Source organism: Xenopus laevis, chromosome 2L, assembly GCF_017654675.1.
Source record: "Xenopus laevis strain J_2021 chromosome 2L, Xenopus_laevis_v10.1, whole genome shotgun sequence".
In the NCBI taxonomy this organism is placed as follows: Eukaryota; Metazoa; Chordata; class Amphibia; order Anura; family Pipidae; genus Xenopus; species Xenopus laevis.
Genome location: NC_054373.1, coordinates 177559936 through 177573359, shown reverse-complemented (window position 1 = coordinate 177573359; position 13424 = coordinate 177559936). Strand labels below are relative to the sequence as shown.

The window sequence follows — 13424 nt, the reverse complement described above, 5'->3', positions numbered from 1 at the left end:
AGGTGACACTGGAATGGATGTAAGTGTGTATTGTTACTTACTGGTACAGCATTATTCAAAGTGTTGTCTTTAACAGATTCATAAATTGAACGTAAACTCAAAGGAACAGTTAACCATCAAATGGAACAGGAACCCTGAGGAAAAAAAATAGTGCATAAGGGCAATGGCACACTTGGTGACAAAGCACTAGAAAATGCCACTATATCAACTATGCTGCTAACCGTGCAATTGCAGATAAGTCTATTTTTGATAATCATCCAACCTGAAATTGCCCTGGAGGGGTAAAAGCAGTTTGCAGCATAGTCTTTTTCTGGTGTTTTGTCACATGGGCAAAAAAACGGTGTGCCATTGCCCTTAGTAGTGCAACATAGTAAATACATTTTGAGCAGCATGCATTAGCAGAGCAGTGTTAGTTAACATTACCTTTTAGTATGTTATACAATGCTTGTTCTTAGCAAGGACAATTGGTCATCCTTTTGTGTCAAAATTTGTTCTATGATCTGCCTTGCTCTTCTGCACATAAGGGGGCAGATTCACTAAGGGTCGAATTTCGAAGTAAAAAATACTTCGAAATTCGACCCTCGAATTGAAATCCTTCGACTTCGAATATCGAAGTCGAAGGATTTAGCGCTAAACGTTCGTTCGATCGATCAAACGATTTTTCGTTCGATCGAACGATTAAATCCTTCGAATCGAACGATTCGAAGGATTTTAATCCAACGATCGAAGGAAAATCCTTCGATCAAAAAAAGGTTAGCAAACCTATGGGGACCTTCCCCATAGGCTAACATTGACTTCGGTAGGTTTTACCTGCCGAAGTAGGGGGTCGAAGTTTTTTTTAAAGGGAAAGTACTTCGACTATCGAATGGTCGAATAGTCGAACGATTTTTCGTTTGATTCGTTCGATTTCGTTCGTATTCGAACGAATTTAACCAATTCGATGGTCGAAGTACCAAAAAAATACTTCGAAATTCGAATTTTTTTCATTCGAATCCTTCACTCGAGCTTAGTGAATCGGCCCCTTACAGTTAATAGTGCTTATGGACCACTACAGCCAAAAATCTACTGCTCTGTGTGTATTCAGTTTACATTCCGATTTCTTTATTCAGACACTGCCCAATTAATTTCCTATCTATTTGGTAGCATTTGGTAGCTGAAATTCTAAACCAAAGAAATGGTGAACAAAAAGCTAGATAATTTTTAAAACCACAAGACCAATTTAACCTCTCAGAATATCATCGACATCATACTAAAAGTTAATGTAATGATTAACTTCACTTTAAAACAAAGTGGTTAGTATTAACTCAAACTTCCTGGACCCAACAAAGTTAACACTTACGCAAATTACACTTTTTTTTTTAAAAGATGCGACGTCTTGCTTTAGACTCCGCAAAATCGTCCACCAGGCTTTCAATATCAAGTTCCCTGGCTCGTTCATTTTCAATGCTCAGTATAGCAAGACCAGAAAGCCGCTGTTGGGACATGGTGCTTCTTAAAAAGCTTTTAATAAGCTTCAGTTTAGAAAAAGATCTTTCTGCTGATGACACTGTAACTGGTAATGTGAGAAAGAGTAAAAAAACTGTACACACATCTGGAAGTGTAGAAGACAAAGCAGCATTGTCAATTATTAACAGTTGTGCCAAGTCCTTTACTGTGCAGCACTTGCATATTTCATCCCGAAGTGTACTTCGAAAGCTCATCAACTGTCTTGGGAAGTCTGGCGAGACATCTTCCTGATAATACTGTTCCAATTTTGTTGCTGCTGCAAACAGTTCATCATCTTTTTCCATAGCAAGAACGTGAGGATGAAGCAGCCTAAATCTTTCAACTACAGTGGTCATGCCATTAAATCTACTGGTCAGTTGAGCTATGATGATATCTAAACTGCCATAAAAAATTTCAGTTTTGAATCTGGTTTCTGGATCCTCCAACCTTTCATCCTGACATAGCTCATCACAGTGACGCTTCACTTTTGCAATTCTTTTATTTTCAAACTTTGTAGCAATTCCCCATTTTTCAGCAAGTAAAATAGCATTTTGTTTTGCATCCTCAAAATTACTTCTGTACTTTCTTAGGTCTTCTTTGGCATTGCATATTAAATGGGCAGCCTTTGATAGATCCATTTTTTCTGACTGCAACATTTTGGATATCGAATTTATGTGGTCTAAAATTTTGCTTTGTAGGACAATTATAAAAATAAACTCAAAAGCCTCCAATTTTTTCTTCAGGGACTTCGCCTCCTGCTTTTCTTTAGCTTTAGTGGATGTCAGCATTAGCTTTGACAGTGCCTTCATGATATCTGTAAATCGAAAACGGAGAGCAAAGAGTGATTCATATCGTGAAGACCACCGTGTAGGACACAAGCGCTTTAGGGTCACAGAGGAATCAGTGGTAAAAGTTGAGAGAACAGCCCATCGTTTGATACTTTCACCAAAAAAGACATATAAAGCTTGTACAACATCAAAAAATCTGGATACTTCAGGTATGCAAGCAACAGCATCTTGTAGTACCAAATTTAGGTTATGAGCTGCACAATGGACATACAATGCATTACTTTGCTTTCCAAGAATCCGAGCTTGAACGCCAGAATATATACCACTCATCGTAGCAGCACCGTCGTAACCCTGGCCGCGACATTTTGACAGAGTCAGGCCCTTCATCTCAATACTGTTGATAATGCTGTTCTCAAGACCTGCAGCACTCTGGTCTTCAACCTCTTGGAACCCCAAAAATGCTTCATGTATGATTATTTCTGTTGCTCTCTGACATTCGTCTCTTCCAATAGTAACATACCGATAGATTTGGCTTAATTGGTCAATTTTGGATATATCCTGTGTTGTATCCATGATGACGGAATAAAACTGTGAAGATTTAATATCAGATACAATTCCCCTTTCTACTTTTTTTGCAAGGAGTAATATTATTTCATTTTGTACTTTGGGACTCAGGTATTTGATTGTGCCCTGAGGTAACTCAAGAAGTTGTTTCAAAACATGGTCATAGCAGGCAAGCAATTCAATGATTGAAAGAAAATTGCCATTATTGCCATCTCCTAATCGTTCTCTGTGCCCACGAAAGGCTAGATTACCCATTGCCATAGTCAGGGTGACATTGATGATTCTTTGTAAAACTTGCCTCCAAAAGCTTTTCTCTTTTAAAATTTGCTTCTCTTGCTCTTTATCTATAGTTTTGTTTCTTCTCCACTGGTCATATATCACACATGCTTCCATGTGAGCTTGGGAAGCCTTGTGAACCTGTATTTTTTGAGACAGCTTTTGCCAATTTTGTATACCCTTAGCCCATGCTGGCTGAAGGCCAAACTTTTTTCGATCCCCAAATAACCAGCATGGTTCACAGTAGGCAGCATTTAATTTTGGAGAATAGCAAAGCCAAGTTATTGGAATTTTGTGACCGGTTTTTGTGATGGTCTCATAATAATTTTCAGAGAAACGTCTGTGCGCTTGGTCTCTTGGGAATGGTCCTTTTGGCCTGCAGGGGCCATGGGCAAGAATAAATTTTTTAATATTAGGGTCTGTAATTGTAATGGGATAATGTCCTCGGTCAGTAACAAATGCTTGTCCAATTACATGTTGTAGGGAAAAAGTATCAGAGTCCTTGCTACTTGAAGTTTTTTGAACAAATGCACTGCTGCTTGTATCTCCTGCACTGAAATCTAAGCTACATCCTTCTTTTGGATCATTAGTTTCCAACAGTGGCTCAGAAGACTGTGTAATGCTACTCTTACTCAGTGAAGAGCTTGCTGTATTGCTTACTACATTCTGATCAGTTACAGTGTCACCAGCATAAGAGGTATCACTAGATGAAGGTGAAATATGTGCACTGGTACTTGTATTTGGATCGTTGCTTTCTGCACTCAAATGTAAGCCACATCCTTCTTTTGGATCATTAGTTTCTAACAGTGGCTCAGAAGACTGTGTAATGCTACTCTTACTCAATGAACAGCTTGGTGTATTGCTCACTACATACTGATCAGTTACAGTGTCACCAGCATTAGACGTAATACCAGATGAATGTGAAAAATAGCTGCTTATTTTAGGGTGTTTCTGGATGTTTTGTTCCAATTCCCTTTTCTTTTTGTGTTTTTGAGAACCACTCAGATGTTGAAAAGTAGACATTATGCTGATCTCAGATAGTTGCTGACAAAATGAACAAGGAAGGAAGTAAAAAAGTAAAACTACCGTTTCCTTAAAGGTATAGTTCACCATTGCAAAAACATGATGTAGACAGTAATATTCCAAAATCATTTGCAAACTGGTCTTAATTCTTTGTTTTTTTTTAAAATTATTTAGCAGCTCATGGTTGCTAAATAGCTTTCTATTTACCCCTAGTTATGAGACAGTGGGTAAAATGACCTATTAGAAGGCAAATCGTTCATATTTATACAGATAAGTGATGAATAACTAAAATTGTATCCACATTTAACCCAATATGACACATGATTAATCGGTCAATAATGTACATTACATAGTGACATGGTTCAAAAGCTTAAAACTGGTTCCAGCATTACACATTCTTCTAACCAATGTTGGTCATTTGCCCTTTTACACAAACATGGTGGCCAGTTTGACCTTTTAGCCAAAGTCACAAAGAGCATCGGCTCTGCTCCTCTCCGCCTGCATTTTGTTGGCAGGCGAAGAGAAGCAGATCAGCTCTCGCCCACAGATCTGTGTAGCTGCACTGACAAGCACATCTTCAGTCAGAGTTAATTTCTCAAGCTGAATTTAGGATAGGCTAAATACAAAAAAGTTAACTGGTGCACCTGGCCCAGTGTTTAACTCAATTAGAAAATCCAAGTACAAAGTGGTCTTAAATAAATAAATAAAAAATGAAAGCCAGTTTATGCAGCTATTTCTTAAAGGGATACTGTCATGGGAAAAAAATATTCAGAGGAAGCTGATAAAATAAGGAACAATTAGGAACAAGGGGACAGAAACCATGGATTTGGCATTCCTTATAACAAGAGTTTGGGGTCAGGAAAATTACCTTCAGCAACAGCCCTCTCCTCTAGAACCCCTAACATCTTTGCTGCTTTTACCCTCAATGCTGAAATTAGCTGGCTGGGGCTGGAGGGAGGGTCAAAGATCACCAGCCAATCGGATCCCTAGCTGTACCCGGACTGAAACTTGAAGGAGACTGCCTGACAATAGACAATCCCTGCACCTCTCACAGTGAGAAAAGATACCGTCTCAAGCAGGTTTTTTTCTCTCCTAATTAGGTGCCAGAATGGTTTAGGGAGGCCTAGCATCCCCTAGCCTTATTGAAAATCCGCCTACGAATGAGATTATTTTAATCATATTGGTCACAAAAGAGAGACGTGCAGTTTTGGGTCTGATGGAACAACCCTCTAGTGGTACATAAGCATATCACCCCTGTAAAGATAAGCATTTGTGTAGATAAGCGGGATAAACAGTCAATAATAGCATAACCAATGAACAAGATACATTTCTTTAATGAAAAACATTAAAATAAAGCAGTATTCAAGGCTGAGAGAAATAAAATAAAGACACTTTCATATCATGGAATTATCAATATATTATATAATAGCTTATCAATGAACTATTTCATACTGCTCCCAGCAATACACTTAACTCTTTTCCAAAAGGGCACACATTAAAACAACTAACAGAACACTGAAGGAAATGTCCGCCACTATAGTCATCCAGAAGGCGTACAGGTACAGAAAGGTGTTGCATCTATTTGTACATTCTGGAGAGTTCCAGCTTTCGGGAAAAAGGGTATATACCCACACATTGCCTGTGGAAGAGATTAATGTGATTAACTACATATCAAAGGATAACCCTTTAAAACAAGTGAATGTAAAATTGATGAGGGGACTATTCTAAGCACTTTTGTCAGATATTAAGGGATACAGTTGTAAAATAGCCACCCCTAGTATTTTGTGCAGGCATTCCCTCAATGTTATGGACACCTAAATGGGTCCTAAAATACAGTTGGGAGGGGTACTGTTTGCTCTTTTCTGCTCTAAGCTAGGCCCCTGCTACTTCTAACAGTGACCAGCAGAGGGCACTGTGCTGGGATATAAAAGGCTCTGAAGCCATGCTTTCAGTCGTCCATTTTGTGTTGGCTCTGACCTGAACAGGCAGGCAGAGCTCTGTGGAACCTAGACAGGTCAGGTCTAGTAAGAATAGGCTACTCACCATTATAGGTTACTCTAGGAGTAACAGACAGACAGGTTATATAGCTGAGCAGCTCAAGGCTCCGATGAGGAGAGTCAGAGGGATTAAGATCCCGGGTACTAATAGCCCAGAAGTAGGGACTAAGTGTATAGGAACAAGGTAGATAGATTCCCCTCAGGTTCCACTTAGGGAAAAGGCTGAAAGCTGGGTGTACCTTTATTGCTGCTGAGCACGTCCTCTTGCCGGTGGGGACTATTACTGACCATATGGTGCTGTGAGTATTGCCTATTCAATGTGATGCTAAATCCTGTCATGCTCTATTGTATACTCCACTGAGGATTGTGTATGTTCAATAAACCAGTTCATGTTTAAGTTATAAGAACCACTGGCGCCCAATTATTATACCCTGAATCCAGTTACAGTTGCTCTACACCCTGCCTCCACACCGTTGCGAGGGCTCACTCCCTAATATTACAGGTTTCATCCAGTGCACATTTAGTGGGAGTGGAGCTCAATAGTGGTGTAAATAACACACAATTTACTATAGCGCTACACATGTACTGTTAATATAAATGAATTTTGTTACAACAGCACCACCTGCTGGTTAGTTTCACACTCATGGTACATGGCTCCACCCCCTTTGCATCACAGACCACCCCTTTTGTTCCCCCCCCCACACCAGCCATTAAAACCTTTCAGAAAAGGTGGTAACCCTGACTGTTACTGACCCGGGACTCCCTGTGCTCCATCTGTACAGTTTTACTTACCAGAAATCAAAAAAAAGGAGAGCACCAGCATTATTGCTATCTGCATACAGAGTACCAGCCAATTCCTCCTCGGGGGCTCCCTTTCATATGCGGTGCTGACACAAGTTACGAAGAGCAGGACAAGCGAGCCCCAGCCCATTATTATCAAATGAAATGGAATTAGATCCTCCCCTGGGCAGGATTCTATATAAACAGCACCTGTAGCCAGAGAGACAGGGAAGCATCAATATGGAGACAGAAAGGATGGCTGTGGGCATGTTGTTAGGAATTAATCTCAACAAGGAACAAACAAATAACAGTAGGGTATGGTTCCAATTAGGATTGCCAGGTCTAATTTTCAAAACCAGCCCAAAACTAGCCAAGAGGCACTTCAAAAGTAGCCCAACAATAGCACAATATGTGGAGTGAAAAAAAAGTCTAAAAAATTGTCTGAAATTGAGAAAAGCCACTGGAGTGACGGGAGACTGGGGTACAGATCCCAAAATCTTCTACACAAGTCAGTCCCATTCTATGCTGGGTATTGTAGTCTTGCATTAAACTTGGCAAATTGTTAAACAAAAACGACATTACCCAACATGCACTGGAAGACACAGGCTTGTCACATTAGGGCAAGAAAAAACTTTAGACACAAGAAAAACTTTGGCTGGTTTCCAAAGTACAAACCAGTCAAAAAGTAGCCCAAAGCCCTACCTTGGCTAGTTTGTACTTTCAACCCGCCATAGGCTTTAAATTAGTAGCCCAATTTGGCTGGAAACCCGCCAACCCTGGTTCCAATGTAACATATTGTGCAAATGGCAAAATGCATGATAAACGAGCCTTGTCTAAAGAGATTTATTTGGGAAGAAGGAAGGAGAAGAGGAAAGAGTGTTGGACACTTACCAATTGCAATATTTGCAATATGAAAGGCGATATGAATGAATTTCACACATCCAACTGTGGAGAAAGAGAGACCAGCGAATGGTTAATCACTCGTATAGTTACATAGTGTTTAATACTGGCAACTGTCTGCTCCACTCAGTGTCCCCTCTCTTCTAACTGGCTGACCGTTTCTTACCAAATTTCTCTTTGGATTTGACTGATTCTTGCATAAAAGGTTTGGGGAGGAGTTGGTATGTTCACTGGCGTTCCAGTTGTAACTGTTGCTTGTTAAGGTATGGGACCTGTTATTAGTGATGGGTGAATTTAGGCCGTTTCGCCGAAAAATTTGCAAATTTCCCGCGAAATGGCGAAAAATTCGCGAAACTCGTTTTTGACGCCGGCGTCTGTTTTTTGATGCCGACGCCCGTTTTTTGACGCCGACGTCCGGTGACAATTTTTTTTTTGACGCCAGCGAATTTTCACCAGCGAATTTTCGCTGTGAATTCATGCCTGGCGAATAAATTCGCCCATCACTACCTGTTATCAAGAATTGTTTTTTTCCCCACAAAGCTATCACTCCTACGCACTTCCAGTAGGGATGGCAGTGGCCCAGGTCCCTGATGCTGCAGCCCTGGACCTCCCCAGTGCGACGCTGGTTTGGATGACATTCTAAGTTAAGGTTCTACACTGTCACTCCATTTATACACCACACTACTATTTGAAGACAAAATTAATTTAATATTTGTTTCAAATCACTTCCATAACGACCCTTCTACCTGCTCCCATGCTTGCACCTAGAACGTCTCCTGGGCAGCACCCAAACTTTAAGACTCTAATCTACACTCCCTAAGACTTCTCCTCCTCACCCACATTTCAGCATTATTTAAAACCCTTCTTTTCATCTTCACCTCCTTTATGCAATGTGTATATGCCATGTGACCCTTCAGTGTATCCCTTCCAACTCTGTTTTAATTCCCAAACCCAAAGAAATGTTGTTTAAATGAGATATATAGTGAGAGAATGTTTTAATGAATCATGTGTGGTGCCACCATCTGAAACCTATTTCTCACAGGAGCTACATGTATATTTAAAGGGCATGTAAAGGCAAAAAAATAAAACCCCATTTTTACTTTCTTTAATGAAAAAGAAATCGATCTCCAACATACTTTGATTAAAAAATGTGTACCGTTTTTATAAGAAACCTGACGGTATGCGGTGAAATTCTCCCTTCATTTACTGCTGTAGATAGGAATTGTCAGATGGTCCCTAACTGTTCTGCAGGGAAACAATCATATTTATGAACAGCAGGGGGAGCCCCCACCTTACTTCCCAGCCCTGTAGAACTCAAGCAGCTTTGTTTGTTTCCCTGTTGAGCAGTCGGCAACTGTGTAGAGATTTGTACTGGATTTTATGTTTGCCTTTACGTCCCCTTTACTGTTTCCAACTCCAGCTGCAGGGACAAAGATCATGGAGCCAGATTTAAACAGATAAACTGGGATTCTCATTGAAGGATTATTTTGCTGCAGCCAATACAAAAACTATAAAATCATGACAACAAAAGACCCAGTGCAGTCTGCATATTCTGATTATTAAATAGGCTGTATCAACTTCTGGCAGATATTATTTGATTTGTGCTGTTTTGATCATTTATGACGATCCCTAAGCAGCTCAGACCACACTGAGCATGTGCACAGTCTTGGTCTTGCAAAGATGTTTAACAAAGTTACAAGATGGTGACCCCCTGTGGCCAACTTTGAAAGCATAAATTATTTGTTTGATTAGGCTTGTGGAGCAGTTAATTCATGTTTATGTTTAGTATACAAAATACAGCATTTCTAGCCTTATTCTATTTTAGACTTTACTTCCACTTTAACAGTTGTGGATTCTGTTATACTGAACAATATCAACACATATATTACACCCCTACACTTGTACCATAAACAGATGGCTGCTCTATTTCTGTGATACAAGTGGCATTTATATTGTGAATAAATTACCCCCTCTTGTAAAATATAAGGATATTAGAAGTCACAGAGGAGTTCCACGACTAAATATAAAAACACAAGACGGAAGACCGACCTGTACCGTTTTTATACAGGTCATGGAACTCCTCTGTGACTTCTAATATCCTGATACTTTGCAACAGGTGGAACTTTATTTATTATAATACATACGTTTCAGTGAGTCATGTGACATGAAATTACATCACTAAGCTCTGATTGTAACAGATGACATCACATTTACAGGATATTCGTGGTTCTTGTGTATTATGAAGACATATTGTACAGAATGCTCAGGGATCACAGAGGGTTTAGAGTCACACCCAGCAGATTGTGGTCACTTACCTGCCCAGTAGGGGACTTCGGAATCATCTGGCTCCTCCATGTTTCCTGGTAGGACTGGAGTTTATTGGTTTTGAATCTCTATGACCCTATATAGAAATCATGTTATAGATCAGCAGAGACTGGCACTAAACACATGCAATAGTTTTATATCCTATATACAGATTTCCCTTGCCTGTTGCTGAAGGCTTGTGCCCCCGGGGCCCCACATACTTTCTTTCTGTACAATATACAGAGACTCTATACTTACCCCACAACAAGCTCATACTATCTGACCCTCCCTCCCTGTATGAGCACACAAACTGACAGACCACAAAATGTTCATCTGATCAGTCACTTCTATGAATGTGATAAGCACAAATGAAAGAAGGAGCCACAGAGAGAGAGATAAATGGTGAGTTTGTATAAAAACTGTGGCCTGTAGTTCAGCTGTTACCTGTAGAGGACGCTATAGATAGCTAGAATTTCAGCTGCCATAAAGCAGGGCAGGACTGCTGCTTCCAATGGGGATCAGATAGGATCTGTGCAGCCACTGGGACAGAATGTTCTGTTATACAGATAGCTAGAATCTCAGCTGCCATAAAGCAGGACAGGACTGCTGCTTACAATGGGGATCAGATTGGATCTGTGCAGCCACTGGGACAGAATGTTCTGTTATACAGATAGCTAGAATCTCAGCTGCCATAAAGCAGGACAGGACTGCTGCTTACAATGGGGATCAGATTGGATCTGTGCAGCCACTGGGACAGAATGTTCTGTTATACAGATAGCTAGAATCTCAGCTGCCATAAAGCAGAGCAGGACTGCTGATTACAATGGGGATCAGATAGGATCTGTGCAGCCACTGGGACAGAATGCTCTGTTATACAGATACAGTGAAACCTCAATTTCACATCCCCTGATTTTAAGTTTTCCTTCATTTTACATTGTTGCTTTGTGGTCCCACCTATATATTATTAATAATACATTACCCAGATTTGACATTTTCCTGGATATTACACCATTTTTTTCTGTTCTCCTGAAAAACGTAAAATGGGGGTTCTACAGTTGCTAGAATCTCAGCTGCCAAAAAGCAGAGATGGACCGGTAGCCATGTTCCTAGTGACACCAATAAGGTTCAATGCTTAAAAATACAGCAAGGCGTGGGAAGTAAAGGTCAGGGCCGCCATTAGAAATCAAAGGGCCCCGTACAACAACATTTTTGCCCACCCCCCCCACATAAGTTATAAAAAGCTATTGATGGTCAGGGCCCCATTATATGTTAAAAAAAAATGGTGCCCCAAAAAACATTTTTTAAAAAAAACATTGGCTCTAGGGCCCCCCTTACAAGTTAAAAAAAAATGGGCCCCCCAACATTTAAAAAAAAAAAAAAAATACATTGGTGCCAGGGCCCCCCCTTACAAGTTAAAATTTTTTAATTTTTAAAAAAAAAACATTGGTGGCAGGGGTCTATAGAATATTAAAATAATACAATTGTAGCCAGGGGATTAAACAAAAACACAAATTGGTGTTCAGTAGAATTGAACTCGTGGCTTCAGGACTTCAACTTCACCTCCTTTCGTGACTTTGGGTCTTTCCGCCGCTTCAGGACTTCAATTTTGGCTGTTTTTGTGAGTTCGGGTCTTTTTGCTGCTTCGGGACTTCGGCTATTTTCATAGCTTTGGGTCTTTTTGCCGCTTCGGGATTTCGGCATCGGCTGTTTTCGTGGCTTCGGGTCCTTCAGCTTTTCAGCACTTCCACACTTCGGCTGTTTGGGACTTCAAAAATGGCTTCGGCACTCTTAAGGGGGGCCCGGCTCTTTCAAAACTGCAGCACTGCCGAGTGCCCCTTCAAGCCCGGGACACTTCTGATGGTGGCCCTGAATAAGGTCCCTCCTGCCTGTGAGGCCCTGGCTTCTAAGACACTGTAGCTTGGGCCAGTTATAGGGTTGCCACCTTTTCTGGAAAAACAAACCGGCCTTCCTATATTCTTGCCGTTTTTCCCTATTAATAACCTTGGCACCAAACATAATTTTTACTTGCCATGCTGGTAAATACCAGTGATTTTGGGAATATATATATATATATATATATATATATATATATATATATATATATATATATATATATATATATATATATATATATATATATATATATATATATATATATATAAATATAAATAATATCAATTATCACAAACCGCACTCCAAGGACTTCAAATAAAAAGGAAGATGGCTCGAGTAGAGGAGCTGAAACTTTGAAATAAACTTTTTTTGTGTTTATTTGAAGTCCTTGGAGTGCAGTTTGTGATAATTCATATTGTATGACCAGGGGTGCCTCAGGCGGCAGCGCCCCACTAGGTACCAGGGGCAGCAAAAATGCTGATCCTGGTACTTTAAGAGCAAATTTCTGGGGGAGGGGTGGCAGATACACAGTCGTGTGGTGGGACATTTCAGTCTTTTGAGGCAAATACACAGGACTTTGTCTGGATGTTTCACTTGACTCTATATATATATATACTGTATATATATATATATATATATATATATATATATTATATATATATATATATATATATATATATATATATATATATATATATATATATATATACAGTATATATATATATATATAGAGTCAAGTGAAACATCCAGACAAAGTCCTGTGTATTTGCCTCAAAAGACTGAAATGTCCCACCACACGACTGCATGTCATTAGATAGTGACAGATCTATACTTCCTTACTATTATGCTGCTCTATATCCTTACATGTACTACTTACTCACTCTGGCTGCCTCTCTATTCGAATATTTGGCTGAGGGTCTTTATTCAGTTATTACAACTGTCCTCCAGCTGCCAATCTCGTTTGTCTCTCTTCTTCACCAAGATGGCCGCCATCTTCCTGTTCCTTGAGTCCTGCATCCAATCACATTGCAGATACCAAGAGCATGGCTGCTGCCACTTGTGTGGGGCTCAGTCCTGCGAGATTTCAGTGTCACAACCCAGAGGAAAGATTCACACCCTCTTATCAATTCCTTCTGCACCTGTGACTTAACCAAAGTCCATTGCCCGGGTGTTAATTCCTCCAGCATGTATATAGGAATGCACAATATATAACGTGGGGCTGACATTATAAACATATGCCCCCAGCGCACTATTATCCATAAGATGGAGGTGGGGGTTGCCAAAGCGTCTCTCAAAAAAGCTTTTGTGGGACAGGTTTGTAGGTATAGCGCAAGTCCCACAACTCCCATTCATTTTAATTGGAATATTTTCAAAATATTGACTTTTTTTCTGTTGCAACAGGTTTTCCTGAGGA

At 40.0% G+C, this 13424-nt stretch overlaps 1 protein-coding gene across 2 annotated transcripts; it reads right to left on the bottom strand.

Moving 5' to 3' along the window:
• Positions 1-5455: 5455 nt before the first annotated feature.
• Positions 5456-13009, bottom strand: LOC121399673 (transmembrane protein 272-like). 2 transcript variants are annotated; one of them, XM_041581208.1, is made up of 5 exons: positions 12892-13009; positions 10129-10214; positions 7805-7858; positions 6926-7123; positions 5456-5775 (listed from the first exon to the last, which is right to left on the bottom strand). In XM_041581208.1, exons 2-5 carry the CDS (start codon positions 10166-10168, stop codon positions 5606-5608), a joined length of 462 nt encoding a protein of 153 aa, XP_041437142.1. In that variant the 5' UTR covers positions 10169-10214; positions 12892-13009; the 3' UTR covers positions 5456-5605. The 2 variants fall into 2 exon arrangements, with proteins under 2 accessions (XP_041437142.1, XP_041437141.1); XM_041581207.1 differs by having other exon boundaries at positions 12888-12993.
• Between the last annotated feature and the right edge of the window lie 415 nt (positions 13010-13424).